Below are 17,149 nucleotides of genomic sequence, written 5' to 3' on the forward strand. Positions count from 1 at the left end.
CCGCTGCTTCCACCCTTCTTGCACCCAAGCAAAGCCCCCTTCCTGCCCTGCATCTGCCACCTTAGCACCTTCTACATTTACTTCAGCATTTCACCACCAAGTACGTTCAGCCACTGCCCTCATGAGGAGGCCCCTCGCAAGGTGGGTAGCCCCAGCAGCAGCCTCCCCCTGCCACCGCAGCCTCAGGCGAGGGCCGAAGCGGCTGTGGTGGTCCGCTGAGCATGTGCAAAGTGCTGCTTCCTTTTTCCCAATCGGCTGTCCCTCCTCAAGCCATTTCTGGGCAGTGAGTACCTAGAAAAAAAAGCACTGCCCAAAATCTTACTAGGATTAAATAGGTTTTTCTCCAGAGGGGGCCTTAGCCACAAAGGCAGGAGAGACGGTTAATGGTGGCAGAGCGAGAGACAACTAGGTCTGCCCCAGGTGGCCTCAAGTTGCTGTTTTTTAATTACAAACCGGTTGAGACAAATAGTGACTGTGCAAGGATAACATCTCCTGGGAATTTTGCCCTGTATTTATTAGGGAGCGGAGGGCTACCATTTGGATCTTCCTTTCAAGCATCAATAATGCCTTAGGACAATTGCTCTCAGCATCTGAACAAATGTAGTATGTGGAAACAAGGACGTTTGGCTTAATAAATAAATATGCTGCATAACCTGAAGTACGATACCCTTGAAAGAGGTGGAAATATGACCACTCTTGAGAATGTCCCTGGACCCCTACCACTTGGTTGCAAATACTCCCTTTTAGGGGAAAGGGGATTGAGAAGGTTGTGGCACCCAACCCCACATGGAACGAAATACTCATGCATGAAACTGATCATTCCAATTAGGGTTCAGGCCTGGGACTTTTATGGGATTGAATTAGGCTTGATTGCCTTAAGGATGACTTTTATTGAGAGGACAGGGGGAATGAGACCCTGCCATTCTTTGTTGTTTTCTCAGCAGCTTTTGGTACCATTGGCCATGGTATCCTCCTGAATAGGTTCTGTGAAATGGGCACTGTTTTGCAGCAGTTCCACTTCTATCTCAGGGTTGATTTCAGGGTGATTATTTCTTGACCCTCTGACAACCATGCTGTTGGGTGCCACAGGGCACCATCCTGTACCCAGTGCTATTTAACACTTGTATAATGCTGCAGCTGAAAGATTTGCACTGGCTGCCAGTTAGCTATCAGGCCAGGTTCAGGAAATGGAGACTTGGGACTCAGCTATATAGCTGCAAATATGTTTTAAGTGTGTTTTAAGTGTATTATACAAATGTGACACTAGTTGGCAATGGTGAGCTTATGGCAAATTCAATATATTTCTCAAAACGCTTTTAAAAAGGCATTTCACAGTGTTACTTAAATGTGTCTAGATTCCACCTTGGTCTGTATTAACAATTTTTTAAATAAATAAATAAATAATAAAATCTCCGCCCACAAAGACTTTAGCAAACTTTTATTTCTCTGCCAACAAGCTCTTTTACATCCACTTAGTTTGGATCACACTCAGGATAAATGTACACAAGGCAAAGTCATGGAAGGCGAACAGTCAATGAAGGTTCGGCCCAGGAATTTGAGGTTACAAAGGAAAGTTCTACTGAACAAGTCCTTAAAAAGTTTTGAAGAAATAACCGTGCACCTCCCTTAGAATTAAAAATTTTCTACCTGAGTATCAAAGGGGAGGAAAAGCATAGAGAGGACAACAGACAGTGGAACAAAGAGGGCATGCGGCAAGGAGGAAACATCCATTTCGACAAGTGGCAGAAATTTAGCCTTCCTGATCAGAGCTGTGCAGTATGCCTCAGTGGCCATTCTTGAGGTTCTGCTTTAGGATCAGGTTCTGAACATGGCTGTGTGTGCGCGTGCACGCACCTCCCTCTTCAACAGCCTTCCCCAACCTGGTGCCCTCCAGCTGCTTCAGATGGTGAGCCCAGCAGGGCTCAATGGAGTGGTTTAAGAAGTGGGGTCCCCAGTGGGATCAACGGTATTCTTCCTCTTGCAAAATGATCAGAGGGCATTTCAAAATCCATTAAGATAAAGAAAACAAAAACAAAAAAGCAACTCCACTGAAATTTTCAGCAGTAGCTGCTCTCAAAACCAAAAGCAGACATCGGTGGGCCTCTCCCAACCCTGGGCTTTAATAAAAAGGCAGCGAGAACTAAGCTAGACTGTACAGAAGAAGCAGATTCACTTCTCTTTTGCATAGTTTATTCTGCAGGACACAGGAAGGAAAATGGGGAACAAATGGGTATGCATAGCAATGAATCTGCCCTGACCATGGGAGGCCTGCTGGCAATGATCCTCTCTGGTTTCTGAGATCCTCACAGACTCTGCTGATGTGTTTACAAGGTTACCTTATCAGCCATAGGAACCAGAAGGATGAAGAAACCTACAGCTCAAGCAGACAAATATTTCAGGTTCAATGGTGGGTCCCAATGGGTGTAAATAATTCTCTGTACGACCCACACATGCCCTTATTACAGACTAAGGTTGTGATCCTAAACAGACATAGGCTGCAACCCTAACCCAATTTACGTGGGAATGAAGCCTCACTGAATTCAACAGCATTTATTTCTGAGTAGGCCCGGCTTTATTTGCGAGTAGGCCCCAATGAAATCAGTGGAGCTTGTTTCCATGTAAACCTGCATAGGACCACAATGCAGCACTTTATCTGAGCTACGTTAGGATTAACCATTGAATTTTTTTTGGTGGTGGTGGTGGTGGGGGAGAAAGGAACTTCTCTTGCTCTGTACTGTGGGCCTGATCCACTGCACACATCATGCCCTCTTCAATGGTGCTTGCAACAGAGCAGACGGGGGGCCAAGGGTTGCATTTTCAAATTCTCTCTCTCCGCCGCCCCCCAACCAAAGAAAGTTAAATGCTCTCCCCCTTTGCAGAGTGCAGGTTACTCATGTGCAAGGTGTAAAAAGCCCACGGTTCTGGAATGTAGATGACGCCGGGGTATTTCTTCCTGAGGATCTTGTCGTTCCAGAGCCAGCCGACCCACAGGGCGATCAATACCAGTGTGATGATGAAGGAGTAGAAAAGGAAGCGTCCGTTGCTGTCCATGAGCAAGCCTTTCCGCTTCTGGTGCATCACCAGAGCCATCAGAGCAAAGAAGGTGAAGATGAAGAGGATGAAGATCTGCCCTTCCGTGACAAGGTACCTGCAAGCAGGGGGGAAAGGGACGCGGGTCAGAGAGCTTCTTCATAAAGCAGGGAAGACAAAGCAGGCAGATGGGGAAGGCGACAACATTCAGCACTAGAAGAAGATGCCTCTCAGGTAAGAGGTCTCCCAGGTTGGCTTACCAGCACACAGTTTATTTCTGACATTTGTGCCCTGCCTTGCTGTACAAAATCTGAATCAAGGCAGGTTGCAAACAATTGTTGCGATAACTATTGAAATGATCTAGACCAGTGTTTCCCAAACTTTTTCGGGCCACCGTCTCCTTGGTTCCATAAACTCATCCCTAGTGGGCCCCCTACCCTATAAAAAGCACGATTCAGAATAGCGGTTTGCGTGACCCTTCTAAGGAAGATAAGAACACAATGAAATTCAAAACGGTAATTAATTAACAATTATTTTTAAAAAACCAAATAAAGCTATCTAGCTTAATTAATTCAACAAAACTGATGAACTTGATTCAGGGATACCAGCTTTGCAAGGTCTGATAGTCATTTACACCTCCAGTGCCCCCTGTCTTTTAGTGTGTGTGTCCCCCCGCAAAGGGCTGTACCATGCTCTTTGGGAACCACTGATCTAGGACAACTTTACACCACAGTTAAAAGCAGCACCAGCAAAACCTTGAAGAAAAACAATATTCCAGAAAAACAATTAAAAACAGATGTGTGTTACTTAAGAGGAACAAATTCTACTCTTCCAAGTTACAACTAGAGATCTTGGTTAAGATTCAGGATGTTCGCAGCAGCCTTTGAACATTGGCTGCCCCCCCCCCCGATGATGCATCCGTGGCCTCATGTAGCTCTGCAGCATCTAATTGTGACTTCCCCCTTCTCCCCCTCTCCAAAGCCACACCTGGCTCACTTACCAGTAATAGAGGCTGCTGGGCCCAATGAGGAGTAAAGCAGCCACAGGTATCCTCTGCTGCTCTTCTTTAATGGGGATGAAGCAGCCGGAAAAATAGATGCACAGGATAAGGAAGAAAGGGATGTACCTGCGAGAGGGAACACAATTGCAACGGAGCCATCAGCAGACAATTTCAACAGGCCCCTCCCCAGATTTAATGCAGAAAAGAGGGGTTCTTTGCTTCAGCTGTTAACAGCATGAAGACTGGGTGAAGTCTCTGAACAAGAGGATTGTGGTAGTAAAGGTCTGTGCTCTGTCCCCTTTCCCAGAGATCTGACCAGGTCCTCTGCAGATGGTTTCAAGCTGCTCCTTACAGCCCTGAGAGCCAGAAAGTTTGTTCATTCGTTCACTCACTCACTCACTCACTCACTCACTCACTTACTCACTCACTCACTCATTCATTCGTAAAGCAACCAGGCAGGCAGGCAGGCAGGCAGGCAAGCAATCCTTGCCCAATGTGGTGCCCTTATAAGAAGGGTCTGGCTGGTTCAGGCCAGTGGCTCATCTAGTCCATCATTCTCTTCTTACAGTGGCCACCCAGATGCCAGTGGGAAACCTACATGCAGGACCTAAGAAAAAGAGTCCTCTTGCCTCCTGTGGTTTCCAGCAAGTGGCATTCAGAAGCATTGCTGCCTCCAAATGTGGAGGCGGAACACAGCCATTGTGGCCAGTAGCCAATGATAGCCCTCTCCTCTGTGAATTTGTCCTCCAGATATCTTGGACTACAACTCCCGTCATCCCCAGTTGGTGGGGGAGGCTGTTCTAACTAACCACTAACTTTAACCTTAGCTCTTAATCAAGTAAAAGCAGGGGCTGGCTTAGATGCTTGGTTTGTTATCTAATAGCAGCTGGCAACCACCCATGGCCACACGAACGAACGAAAGCACAATTGATTGGGGAGATAACACAGAGCTTCTGGGGAGGTCAGCAAGAGAAGTCTGGGTGGAACTGGATGCGAGGAATGGCTTAAGGAGAAAAGCGCAAGGGAGCCTCTCATGCAAGCTGCCATCTTCCAGGACTTATGCAGAAGTTAAGAGGCAGCAAGAACATTTCACTGCTCCTTCCGCAGCCCAGGGCAATGGCTAGCATCACAGGTCAATAACCAGAACCAAACACATCAAGTCTCTCTGAGCCAAATTCTGCCGCATATTAGCCAGGGATAAATGTCACCAATTTTACCAGGGAACACACGCAACAGAAGAAAAGGTTATCCATTCAAGCTGCCTGTCGCTGTTAAACCCAGAATGCTCATTTCATTTTGGGTCCTTACTGCTGCTCCCCCCTCTACTTCCCAGTGGAGAATCATTTATGTATGTGCCTTCTAAAATCACGCCTTCCTCCTATCAGGACTGTTTGAGAATGAAATGCAGAAACAACCAGAAATGGACTTCTTATGCTACTGTTAATGGAGGGTGAGAAACCCCCCCCCCCAAAAAAAAAAGTGGGAGAGAGAGATCTGTAAAATGCACTTTCACAAGGGATCAAGCCAAAAGAGATGTGCAGAGTTTAATTAAAAACCTGTTGTGGAGGAGAGGGAACCAAGCCAAGATTTTAATTGTCATAAATGATTTTTGGGAACCAATTGAAAAAGAGGCACAAGGTTCAAGGTGTTGCTATTAGTATATAAATCCCTTAACAACCTGGGACCAGTTCACCTGCAAGATCGCCTTACCCCTTAAATGCTCACTCAGGTGTTTCGATTGGTGGAAGTGGCCCTGTTACAAGTGCCCCATCGTATCAGTTCCACATTTGTAAGAACTTGATATTTTAGTACGGCAGCACCTGCACTTTGGAACTCCCTGCCGATGGACATCAGACAGATGCCTTTGCTGTACTCCCTTTGACGCCTGCTAAAAACATTTTTGTTTAGACAAGCCTACCAAGAGATGTTGGCGATTGATTTTATCTGTTTTTAGTTTATTATTGGTTTTATCCCTTGAATGTTTTAAAGAGTTGTTTTTACTGATGATATTATTGTTTTATTTTCTTTGTAAGCTTTTTTTTTTACAATTAAATGGTGTATAGATTTTATGAAATAAAATAGGAATTATTATTGAGTGGCATTTTCTTCTCCAAGAAAAGGGGGGCGGGAGCGAGGAACACCAACACAATACCCCAACCTGATGCGTGGGAAACGCCCTGCAGTTTACTTACCACATTGAATGGCCCAGATATTCATCATAATAATACAGCAGTTCAAATGAATCAATCTGGAAAGGAAGGAAATGAGAGTCAAGCCAATGAAAGTTTCGCAGCCAGCAGCAGAAACAAAGCAGGCAGGAAGCACCAAAACCTCTCGTTACCAGTGTCTCCGGCTTGAGGTTTTTGATGATGGGGTTCTCCCGGACGGACAAGTGGAGCTGGTAGCCACTGAAGATCAGCCGGTGGTTGACCGAGTCCCCCACCAGGTGGATGCTGGCTCCCATGACGAAGGTGATGATGCAGATGTACACCATGGACCGTGGGAGAGTCTTGGGGGACCTTTCGATGAGCTGCAATGGGAAACTCCTCTCAAGAACATGGAGAGACAATCAGACCCTGCCCTACACACACACACACACACACACACACACACACACCTCTCTTCCTCAGGCAAGAGCTGGAAGCATCCTGTAGACAGGACTCACAGTTCTTGGGTTCCAACACGGCTACTTATCTGTAACTGGAACTTGGGTTCCAATGATTTTCTTAATTTCATTTGTTTCCTAAAGGAAAGGGCTGTTTTTAAAATTAAAAATTGAAAAGCAGAACTGCAGCCTCCACTGACCTGCAACTAATCCAACCACCCTTTCCACGTCAAAGCAATTGATTGTTATGTATTAGCCTGAAGGATCAAAAGCACCACTCAGCAGAAGCGGCCAATTCCATTGCCTCCACTGCACTATTTGAGAGTGTTCCTGTACCCCACAACCAGTGGCTGATTCCACCCCCACCCCAATCTGCAAAGCTCTTGAAATGCAATTTCATATCAAATTTTAAAGGCAATGCCGGCCATTAAGTCATATAAGGCAGAATGAAATGATGAGACTGGTCCCAAATTAACTTATGTTAGAGTTGAAGCCAGGGAAAAAGAGTAATTCTAGTTCCTATGGTTCAGAAACCTAAACATTCACACTGACCTAACTACTGCGGAAAACATCCTCACTAGTTCCAAAGACCTAAATGTGTTTATACCCACACCCACACCCACCCACACATCCTATATAAACTTAAATGGGCATCTATTCAGCTCACAAGCAATCATCACCCACCTGCTTGCATTTCAACAAAACCCTTTGTATGTGGTTATTCTGACACAATTGTTATCTGAATGTTTTATCTCTGAGAACAGACACTCAAAAGCAGGTTGCTCCGACAGCTTATTTTGCTGAATCATTTGGGCTGCATCGCATAGCTGCTGTAAGGATTACAGCAAGATCACATATGTGATCACTAAAAAATAATAATGCTAGAAAAATGCTAAGTATTATTAATTGCTTAGCCCCAGTTTTCTGCCAGAGAAAAGCTGCTTTACTTATGGCAAGCATTTGCAGTTATGCAGTCTAATATTTCATGGACCAGTTTTCCCAAAGCAGGTGCCTTTCAGATGCTCTGAACTCCCAAAACCCAGAAGATCCAGCCACCATGGCCAATAGTTAGGGATTATGGTAGTCAGAGCCCAACAACATCAAAAGCTTGGGGAAGGTTGTCATTGGTGAATGCTATCATGGCTGAGTTTACTTTGCTGGGCTCTGAGATGCCAACTCCAAGCTTAGCATTTTCCATTAGTAACATGCTTCTTGGAGAGCTAGTGTCATTTTTTAAACTCATTATGTGAAATGCAAGCAGCACTACCAGATGACACCCATCACAATCATGAAGCTCTACCACGTTAACAGTGACATTTGGCTGTATCGGTGTGTGTTCTGAGAAGCACTGTGCCAAAATCTGTCCTCCGATTTCATAAAAGTTTTCTTCCTTAGCCACAAGAGTCTTCCATAGTTCTACCTCATTAACACGGCACTTTAGAATTTCAACAGGTGTGGGGATTTGAGCTTACTATGCCATTGAGAGGTGGCATTTGTGTTTCTCTCTCCATTAAATGTTTCTGCAGCCTGCCGATCTGAAAAAGCTACACAGGAGGAGTTACTTTGTGATGTTTCCCCCTGAACTTTTAACCAGAGAGCGGTCACCTAAGAAAGCTGTGAAGTAGACCACTGGCATGATGGATTTGCAGAATGAAAGAACAGACTCTCATGAACAATCTCAAGAGTAAGGACAGCACAACAGAAACCCTGCATGCCACCCATGAGAATTTCATTGAAATTTTTCTCTGGTGCAATTTCTTTTCTCATTAACTGGTGGCACAAATAAGTGAACATGATAAAAATTTTGGAACAGCACTACTTTTCAGCACCATCGTTTCAGAAAATTCACTTTCCACTCTGATCATTATTCCCGCTATTCAGCCTTCCAAAACACACAAACAGACCTCAGCAGAAATGAGAGAAGAACACAGCTCAAAAATTTACCTTCAGAAGAATAAAGGGCGTTATGACATTGTAAGCCATGTGAAAATAATCTCCAGCACTTGGCTTGTTCAGGGGAAACCATTCCAACGGAAGCACGATCTGAAAGAATGGAAAATGGAAGAAGGGATGAGTTTCATCACTGGCAGCCCACAATGAGCAGTGGACTTCTTTTTTAGTTTTATATTGTTATACAGTCTTTTTGTCAAGGCTGGCCACAAAAGCCATTTCCTTCCTGCTTTTGTGCAGCAAAACCCAAGCGCAACAGAGATTGCAGTAAATGAAAAAGAGACCACCACATTCATTCATTCATTCATTCATTGCATTTACAGCCTGCTCCCCCCCACCCCCAGGAGATCAAGGTGGTATACTTGGTTCTCTTCCCATTTTATCCCCACAACAACCCTATGAGGTAGGTTAGGCTGAGAGACAGTGACTGGCCCAAGGTCATCCAGTGAGCTTCATGGCCAAGTGGGAATTTGAACCCTGTTCTCCCAGGTCCAAGCCTGAGACTCTAACCATGATCAAGAAAACACCAGTTCCTAACCCCATGTTGCCCCATAAGGGCAGGGCCAGTGGGGGAGGATTTCCAGGCACAAGGAAGGATGAACACCCCCACCCCTTACAATTGCCCCCTGCATTCCTGCCAGCTAACAGAGCTTTTTCGGAAGTTTGTGCCCATGTAATGAAGGGGGGGGTGCTTTGTGCTTGGGTTACTGTGAGAACAAGATGCTGGACTAGATGGACCATTGGCCTGATCCAACAGGCCTCTTCTTATATTCATATTGGGAACAGGTAGAGACACTGCACGCAAGGCACCTTGAGAGGCTTCTCCCTCTCAAGGGATATCAGATCTGCTGCTTAACAGGAGCACACACAGCTTACCTTCATGTACTTGTAAATAAAGCATGCATTTCAAAATCTCTAGCGTTCTGTCTTCCAAAGAAAAGGCTGACTGGGTAATGCTGTCCCAGGAATTTATGGATGGAAGAAGAGCCCTGCAGCTGGATCAAGCGTGTGGCCCATCCCATCCAGCTGTTCTCAGAGATGCCTCAAAGGGAAGCCCCAAAGCAGGTCCCTGGCTGCAACAACACTCTCCCAACTTGTGATTCCCAGAAGCTGGCATTCAGAGGCATGCTGCCTTTGAAACTGACCACAGCCATCATGGCTACTAGCCATGGGTAGCCTTACCCTCCCTGAATTTGCCTAATTTCCTTTGAAAGCCAGCCAAGTTGGGGTCCATCACTCCATCACATGGAATTCCGGAGTTTAACTAAGGCACTGTGTACTTTCTGTTGTCTGTCCTAAATCTTTTAACATGCGAGGAACTGAGGAACTCACAATTCCTGGTTCTGGGAAATTCCAAATGCTGCAAAATTTTTCGTTGCCCCCTGTCCCCTGGTCACATAGAGTGACCAACCTCTTTCTGCCCGGAACCCACATTTTTAACAGCCACCGGATGGCAATAAAAATGCAGCGGCACTCACCATGGCAATGGGGCGCCCAAAATCCAGCACCCAGTTCTGCAGAGTGAAATAAAACCACAAGTCGAAATGAAACCGGGGGTTCCTGCAGGCGTCTTCCTCTTGAGCCACTCCATGCCTGCCAAGGAGAACAGTTATTCAATAGTAAAGAAAGAGCTTTAAAAAGTGTTTGGAAGCTTCAGCTGGCCCAGAATGCTGACTCAGACCAGTGACAGGAAACAGGTTACTCCACTGTGAAAACAACTTTATGGGCACAAGTGCTTGTTAGAACCTATAAAGCCCTATGACTTGGGTCCAGGCTACCTGAAATCTTGTACCTCCCCACATGAATCTGCCTGGGTGCTAAGATAAGCACCTTCTCTCAGTCCCATCACCATCAGAGGCAAGGTTGGTGGTCACCTGAGAGGGTGCCTTTTCTGTGGATGCCCCCATATTGCAGAATTCCCTCCCAAGAGAGGTCAGACTGGCTCCTTCTTTGTTATCCTTCTGCCAGCCTTTGTCATCCTTCCACCTTCCTGTTCAGACTGACCTTTGGAAATGAGGACAGACGATGCTGATCACTGGGCAAATTGTCCTTGAATTGCTGGTTCTAAAACGTGTTTTGATATATTTTGATGATTTTTTTTTAGGTAGGATTTTTTAAAAAATAATTTTGCATTTTACAATGTTTTTAAATGTTGGAAGCTGCCTTGGATCCCAGCTTGGGAGAATGGTGGGTTATAAATACATTAAATAGTAATAATGTTACGCGCAACTTACAAACCCAACTGCAAACAAAAGGAAGTTTTCACACCCATGCAGGGTTAACCTGTGGTACTCAATGCAACAGAGCAACCTTCCCCAAGCTGGCACCCTCCAGATGTTTTGGACTACAACCCCCATCATCCCACTGGCCTTGATGTGGACCTGATGGAAGCTAGATTCAGAAACTTATGGAGGGAGGCTTGTTGGTGAAAGTTGCAGTAGGGCTATGTCAAAATACCGGGGTGGTGGGTGGGGAAAGGATTATACCTTGGCCAACCAAGAGTGGAATTGGTCACCTGCTGGACCACCTTTGGTTAACTCAAGTTCTCCCAATTTCTGCCAGTTAACCCCCATGTCCAGGTTTACTGGGTAAAACCAGCTGTTCTCTGACAAAGAATTCAGAGCATTTAGTGGGCTCTAGTCAACAAAAGGGAGGCACTGTAGGTTAAACCACAGAGCCTAGGACTTGCCTATCAGAAGGTCGGCAGTTCAAATTCCTGCGACGGGGTGAGCTCCCATTGCTCGGTCCCTGCTCCTGCCAACCTAGCAGTTTGAAAGCACACCAGTGCAAGTAGATAAATAGGTACCGCTGTGGTGGGAAGGTAAACAGCGTTTCCGTGTGCTGCTCTGGTTCGCCAGAAGTGGCTTAGTCATGCTGGCCACATGACCCGGAAGCTGTCCCTTGGCCAATAAAGCGAGATGAGCGCCGCAACCCCAGAGTCGGTCACGACTGGACCTAATGGTCAGAGGTCCCTTTACCTTTACTAGTCAACAAAAGCCTTTGGCTACACAGAAGGGCCTTGCAACAGGGGCCCCATCCAGCATCCTGTTCAGCGGCCAAAAAGATGCCTGTGGGAAGCTTGCAAGCAGGACCTGCGCACAAGAGAACTTTCCCCTCCTGCAGTTTGCAGCAACTGGTATTCAGAAGCATTGCTGCCTCTGATGGTGGAGGAAGAACACGGGTATCAGGGTTAGCAGCCACTGAGAGACATCCTCCAGCTTTAAAGTGCCACAAAACTCATGTCTCTTGAGATGGCTGTCCCTCCCCATCAGAGGTCTCTTGTCTCTTACTCAAGAAGCTCATCATATAAGAGCCCTGCTGGATCAGGCCAGTGGCCCATTTAGTCCAGCATCCTATTCTCACAGTGCCTGTTGGAAGCCCACAAGCAGGACCCCAGCACAAAAGCCCTCTTTGCTCCTGTGGTTCCCAACAAATGGTTTTATTCAGAAGCACTGCTGCCTCCTACTGTGGAAAGTCAGCTTTAATGCATGTTTTATGGGGAGACAAAAGAGAGGGGCTTTCTGGGCTTAGATGCAACCTTTCCCAAACTGCTGCCCTCCAGATGTTTTGGACTACAATACAGCTGTGTTGGCTGGGCCTGATGGAAGCCCAAAAATGTTGGTGGGGGCCACTTAAAACTAGGTTGGGGAAGGCTGCTTTGAAATAGCCCCTTTGCCCATAAAAGCCTTCTTGTCATTTATTTAGACACAGAAGTGCTCGGATAAGATTGTAATTAAGCAGTACACAAATTGTCTAGAATGAAGAATTAAATTAAAATATAACAAGTGAGAGAGAGAGAGACCTAACAGATTCATTAACTAAGTATTTGGGATGGTTATGGAATTCTAGAGCTGGATCTAGTTTAAATTTGAACTCCATAGAGAAGGTCCCAGATACTACCCTCAGAGGACTGAAGTCTTCTACAGAACTTCAGCTGGTTTTTAAAAAAACGTGATATGATGCAGTTTCTTCCATCAGACTGGAAATAAAGAATTTTCCAGGGTGCTGGTGTTGGTGGAAGGCTTTCAAAAATGCATACCAATTTATTAGTCAATTCAAGGAATTTATGTACCAGCTTTCATTCCGAATAGGAATTACCAAGGCGGTTCACAAACAAATTAAGCAACCACAAATTTTCATAATAAAACAAAGTTAAAATATACATCAGCACCAAGACAAAAATGTTTCCGTTTGAAAACTGTGCTACAGCGTGGCAAGTGGGTTGCAGAAATTTATTCTTGGAAAAGCATGAGATTCTGTCTCAGAACACGGATTAAATCCATCCAGTATTAAGGGGGGGGGGGAATCAGCGAGGAAAGTCGTTGATCCTCGGGGCTTATAAGAGAGGCCTCTCATTAATTCCTGCTACTGTCATGCCTTGCACGATATATTCCGCCGCGAGGGGACTAGACCTGCCTGCTCAGGGAAATCCTTTTTTTTTTCAAAGTACTGTAAGGATTTCACCACAGATAAGAACCAGCCTTGCAAAATGTGGGATGGGCGGGGGAAATCCGCCCGCACCTAAACCGATTCCATGGAAAGAAGTCGGCGTTGCGAAACACCGTCTAAACCACAAGCAATGATAGGATATTGTGCAAATGTGGGGAGGGTCCCTGATCAAAAGGCCCTTTCTGGCCGCACTTTGGAGCAAGTGGCCTCCTGCCTGCGAGGCTCCACTCTCTCTGTCCTGCCTGCCCCTGCGCGGGCGGCTTCCCAGGCGCCCTCCTCCATCTCTGCCCCGCGCAACAGAGAAGCGCTGCAGCGCCGTCGGGGCAGAGACCTACGTCTCCCTACGCTTGCCAAGCCATAGGGCTGCGCTGCAGCCCAAGCAGCCTCCTGAGCGGCTGGACCAACGGGCAGAACCCAGGGGCGGAGGGGCTTGCAGGGTGCTGGGTTGGGAGCATCTCCCCTCTTCCGAGGGGCGACTTACCTGCCCGACGACGAGACCCCCGCGGCCGCCTGCCGCCTCCGCACGCCCGACATGGGGAGGGCGCTGGGGCTGCCTGGCCTAGCGCGTCTCCTGCGGGCGTCCCCGAGCTCGGGAGCCTTCCTCTCCGCCGCGGCTCTCCATGCTCGCCCGGGAAAGAGGAGGAGGGCGGGGAGGGGGCGAGGCGGGGCCAAGCGGCCGGGGCAGGGCCGGGCCCGCCTCTTCCGAGGCTCAGCAGCGCCCGGCCGCCGCCATCACCAGCAGCAGTGGCTGCGCGCCTTTACGCACGGGAACGCCAGGAGGCGGAAAGGAACTCTGCACATGCTCTAGGTCTGCTCGTTGCCCGCCAACTCCCATCATCCCTCAGCATTAGCTGTGCGAGGAGGCTGTTGGGAGTTGGAGTCCTTGGCAACCGCTGGATAGACCGGTGACAAGCACGTCAGACGTTTAAAAGCACTCTTATGCCACTTTAAGATTCGCTTTAAAAAGCGGGCTTTATCACAGCACAAGCTGTCCCTTTGGATCCTAGCATTTTTGTCATCCTGTTATTATTTTGTTATTCAGAAACTGCCCAGCTACTTTCCCACAAGGATCTGATTACTCACCTGAGGGTTTCTGCACTGCTTACTATTGCAAGGTATTGGAAGACTCTAAAGGCAGACCTGTTTGAGATCGGGATCTCACAACTCCAGGATTTAAGGGACGGTCAACGTCCAAAAGAGTCGAACAGACAAGAAAATCCCTACTTTTCAATCTGCCTGGAACAGTTTTACTGCATATGCAAAACTGATAGAGCATGGTTATTGGCCTCCAAGGACACATGGCAACTGGCGGAATGATACCTTTCTTTAAAAACTGAAATGATTAAAAAAGTTAAATGTAATTAAATTGACATTTGGTGCTTCTGTGTAGGGTGGGATGGATTGCTGAATATTGATTGTTGCTTCTTGAATAAATAAGTGAAAACGATAAAAAAAATTGTGGGATAAAAAGATTCATGGCTTTCCCTAAACAATCCTAGAAACTGTGGTTTGTAGTTCAGTAGTACTTGGAGGGCACCTGCTTGGCAAAGGCGGCTTTAGAAGTTAAGAGGATAAATCTGGGAGAGATTGCCTTGTTCCAATTGTCCTGTCCCAACCACTGGGGCTTGGAACCACCATTGCCAGATGCCCAGAGCAGAAGCCTTGTAAATACTTTGATGATTACACAGTGCTGATGTGCTTTTTTGTGCATGAAAGCCTTGGCAGACTTCAATCAATTAATTCTTTTATAGGAGGGAGCAGTCAATTCTGCTACAATATATTAAAATGCAAACTTGGAAATATTTTAATATATTTGTCCTGCTTACGGGATTTCTGGATGCATCTGGGCAACCACTGCTGGCAACGGGAGCTCCAAGTAGATGGACTTTCAGTCCGATCCAGGATGGCTCATGCTTTCTTGGATTCAATTTAAATTAGGGCTGCCATATGTCTGGAATTTCCGGGACATAGCTGGGATTCAGCCGTCAGAAACAATATCTGGGTGGAAATCGCTGAAGTGTCCAGACGTATGGCAACCCATGTTGGAAGTGTAGATTTGGGCGAACTTCTTTAAAAATAGCTCCAAAACTTTCTTTTTAAAATTAGATTTTTGGCTCAACAACTTTGGCCAAACAAACAAACAAACTCGACAAATCTGCCAAAAAAAAGGGCTCAACATTAGTGTCTGGATTTTCACTTTCTGATATTTGGCAACCCTATTTAAATGGCACCCTGCTCCATTTCAGCAGTGAAGCATTTGCTGGTATGGAGAGCAGGTGTGAGAAAAGGTCTGATTACTGTATATTTCTGTGCAACTATTAATGGCATGTGAGAACTGCTGGGAAAATAAGGTTGGCAACATCTTAGCCCAGGCCCACCAAGACTCTTCCAACTTCCCTCTACAAAAAGTGTGGCAGGGTGGGGTGAATGTGGGGTTTGGGCAGGGTGGGGTGAATGTGGGTTTTGGGGCCACCCCCTCGCTAACTGTTCCACCCATTCCTTTTTTCTGGCTGGTGTCCTTTAAAATGCATTTTGCTTCTCTGAATGGAGGATGGAGAGAGATGTGGGTGCGGGGGGGGGGGGGGAGGAGAGTAGAAGCTTCTGACTTTTGCTTAGTTGGCATGTAGCCACAGTTGCATCTGTTGCTCCTATTGCTAACCTGCCCATCATGAAATCATAATCCCAAGGCAGGTTGCAACAATCAAACAAAATGCTGCCTCACTTTGCCTAATGGTAGGGTCATCCCTCACAACACAATAAGGCCTTCCAGGGGGTTGGACTAGATGACTCTCATGGCCCCCTCCAACTGTACGATTCTATTACTTAAAGGGATTTCATTCTAATTGGAGCAGTCAGTTCTATGACCAAAAGCAAGATTTCTGGCAGAGAGAAGCTGTATTCGCAGTACGTAGATCAAAAGCGTGGAAATCTTTTGAGTCTGTGCCCTGCATCTGTGACACAAGGTCTCTGCATGCCGGGCTGAACCTTTGAGTGATGGATTTGATGCCTCTCGGGATAATCACCATCAGATTATCCACCCTGGGAGATTAGGGGAAGATAAGGGAGCGGAGGGCTATGCACACATTGCAGCGAGGTCATTCTTTTTTTTTTTTTTTTTTTGCAATTTAGATCCAAGATGGTTTGCGGGGAAACACATCCAAGTGCAGTATTTCATAAGAAGCAACAGGATAGATGCAGGATAGTATAGCTCATAACACAGATATGGGGTGTGGTTAATGCCATGTGAACACCACTTCCCAAAGCAACACTGGGCATGGAGAACATAAGAGCCTGATGGATCCGGCCAATGGCCGATCTAGTCCAGCATCTTATTCTCACAGTGGCAAACCAGATGGCTGTGGGAAACCTGCAAGCAGAACTTGAGCACAACAACACTCTCCCCACCTGCAGGTTCCTGCATCTGGTTTTCAAAAGCATTACTCTCTCTGAAGGGTGAGGCAAAGCGTAGCCATCGTGGTTGTTAGCCACTGATGACCTTATCCTCTCTGAATTTGTCCAAACATTTTTTAAAGCCATCCAAGTTCGTGGCCATGACTGCCTCCTGCAGGAGCGAGTTAGATAGTTTGCACTGTGTGTACTAAACAGGATTGTGTATACAGCCAGAGGAGGAGAATATACAGTGGTGCCTCGCAAGACGAAATTAATCCGTTCCGTGAGGCTCTTCGTATAGCGGTTTTTTCGTCTTGCGAAGCAAGCCCATTGACAGCTTAGCGGATTAGCGCTATTAGCGGTTTAGCGGCTTTTAGCGGATCAGCTGATAAGCGGCTTAGGGCTTAGGAAAAGGGGGGAAAAAGGGAAAAAACCCCGCAGGAACTCGCAAGACATTTTCGTCTTGCGAAGTAAGCCCATAGGGAAATTCGTTTTGCGAAGCACCTCCAAAACGGAAAACCCTTTCGTCTAGCGGGTTTTCCGTCTTGCGAGGCGTTCGTCTTGCGGGGCACCACTGTACACAAATGCTGTGTGTTTCAGGAGGGCGACTTGTGCTCACCATCCCTTCCTCCTGCTGCCACCTCTTTGATGCGCACCCCATCCAAAGAACCACATGGCGCAACCAGGCCATTCCTCCCATGCATAATGCATGGCATTGCCCTTGC

At 46.6% G+C, this 17,149-nt stretch overlaps 1 protein-coding gene across 1 annotated transcript; it reads right to left on the reverse strand.

The window, feature by feature from the left end:
• Positions 1 to 1,423: 1,423 nt before the first annotated feature.
• Positions 1,424 to 13,674, reverse strand: CLN6 (CLN6 transmembrane ER protein). Its single transcript, XM_081839275.1, has 7 exons — positions 13,516 to 13,674; positions 10,064 to 10,178; positions 8,580 to 8,678; positions 6,372 to 6,560; positions 6,223 to 6,278; positions 4,031 to 4,156; positions 1,424 to 3,148 (listed from the first exon to the last, which is right to left on the reverse strand). The coding sequence occupies exons 1-7, from the start codon at positions 13,566 to 13,568 to the stop codon at positions 2,857 to 2,859; spliced, it is 930 nt and encodes a 309-aa protein (XP_081695401.1). The 5' UTR covers positions 13,569 to 13,674; the 3' UTR covers positions 1,424 to 2,856.
• Positions 13,675 to 17,149: the final 3,475 nt, after the last annotated feature.

Source organism: Podarcis erhardii (assembly GCF_964252035.2).
Source record: "Podarcis erhardii genome assembly, chromosome: 14".
NCBI lineage: Eukaryota > Metazoa > Chordata > Lepidosauria > Squamata > Lacertidae > Podarcis > Podarcis erhardii.

What these genes read in the sequence shown, in the direction of transcription:
- CLN6 (XM_081839275.1), bottom strand. Translation starts at nt 13,568, where the DNA reads ATGTCGGGCGTGCGGAGGCGGCAGGCGGCCGCGGGGGTCTCGTCGTCG. An exon ending in CGCCCTTTATTCTTCTGAAG is followed by an intron (nt 6,561 to 8,579) that starts GTAAATTTTTGA and finishes TTCCCATTGCAG; the next exon opens with CTCATCGAAAGGTCCCCCAA. An exon ending in TATCTGGGCCATTCAATGTG is followed by an intron (nt 4,157 to 6,222) that starts GTAAGTAAACTG and finishes TCCCTCTCGCAG; the next exon opens with GTACATCCCTTTCTTCCTTA.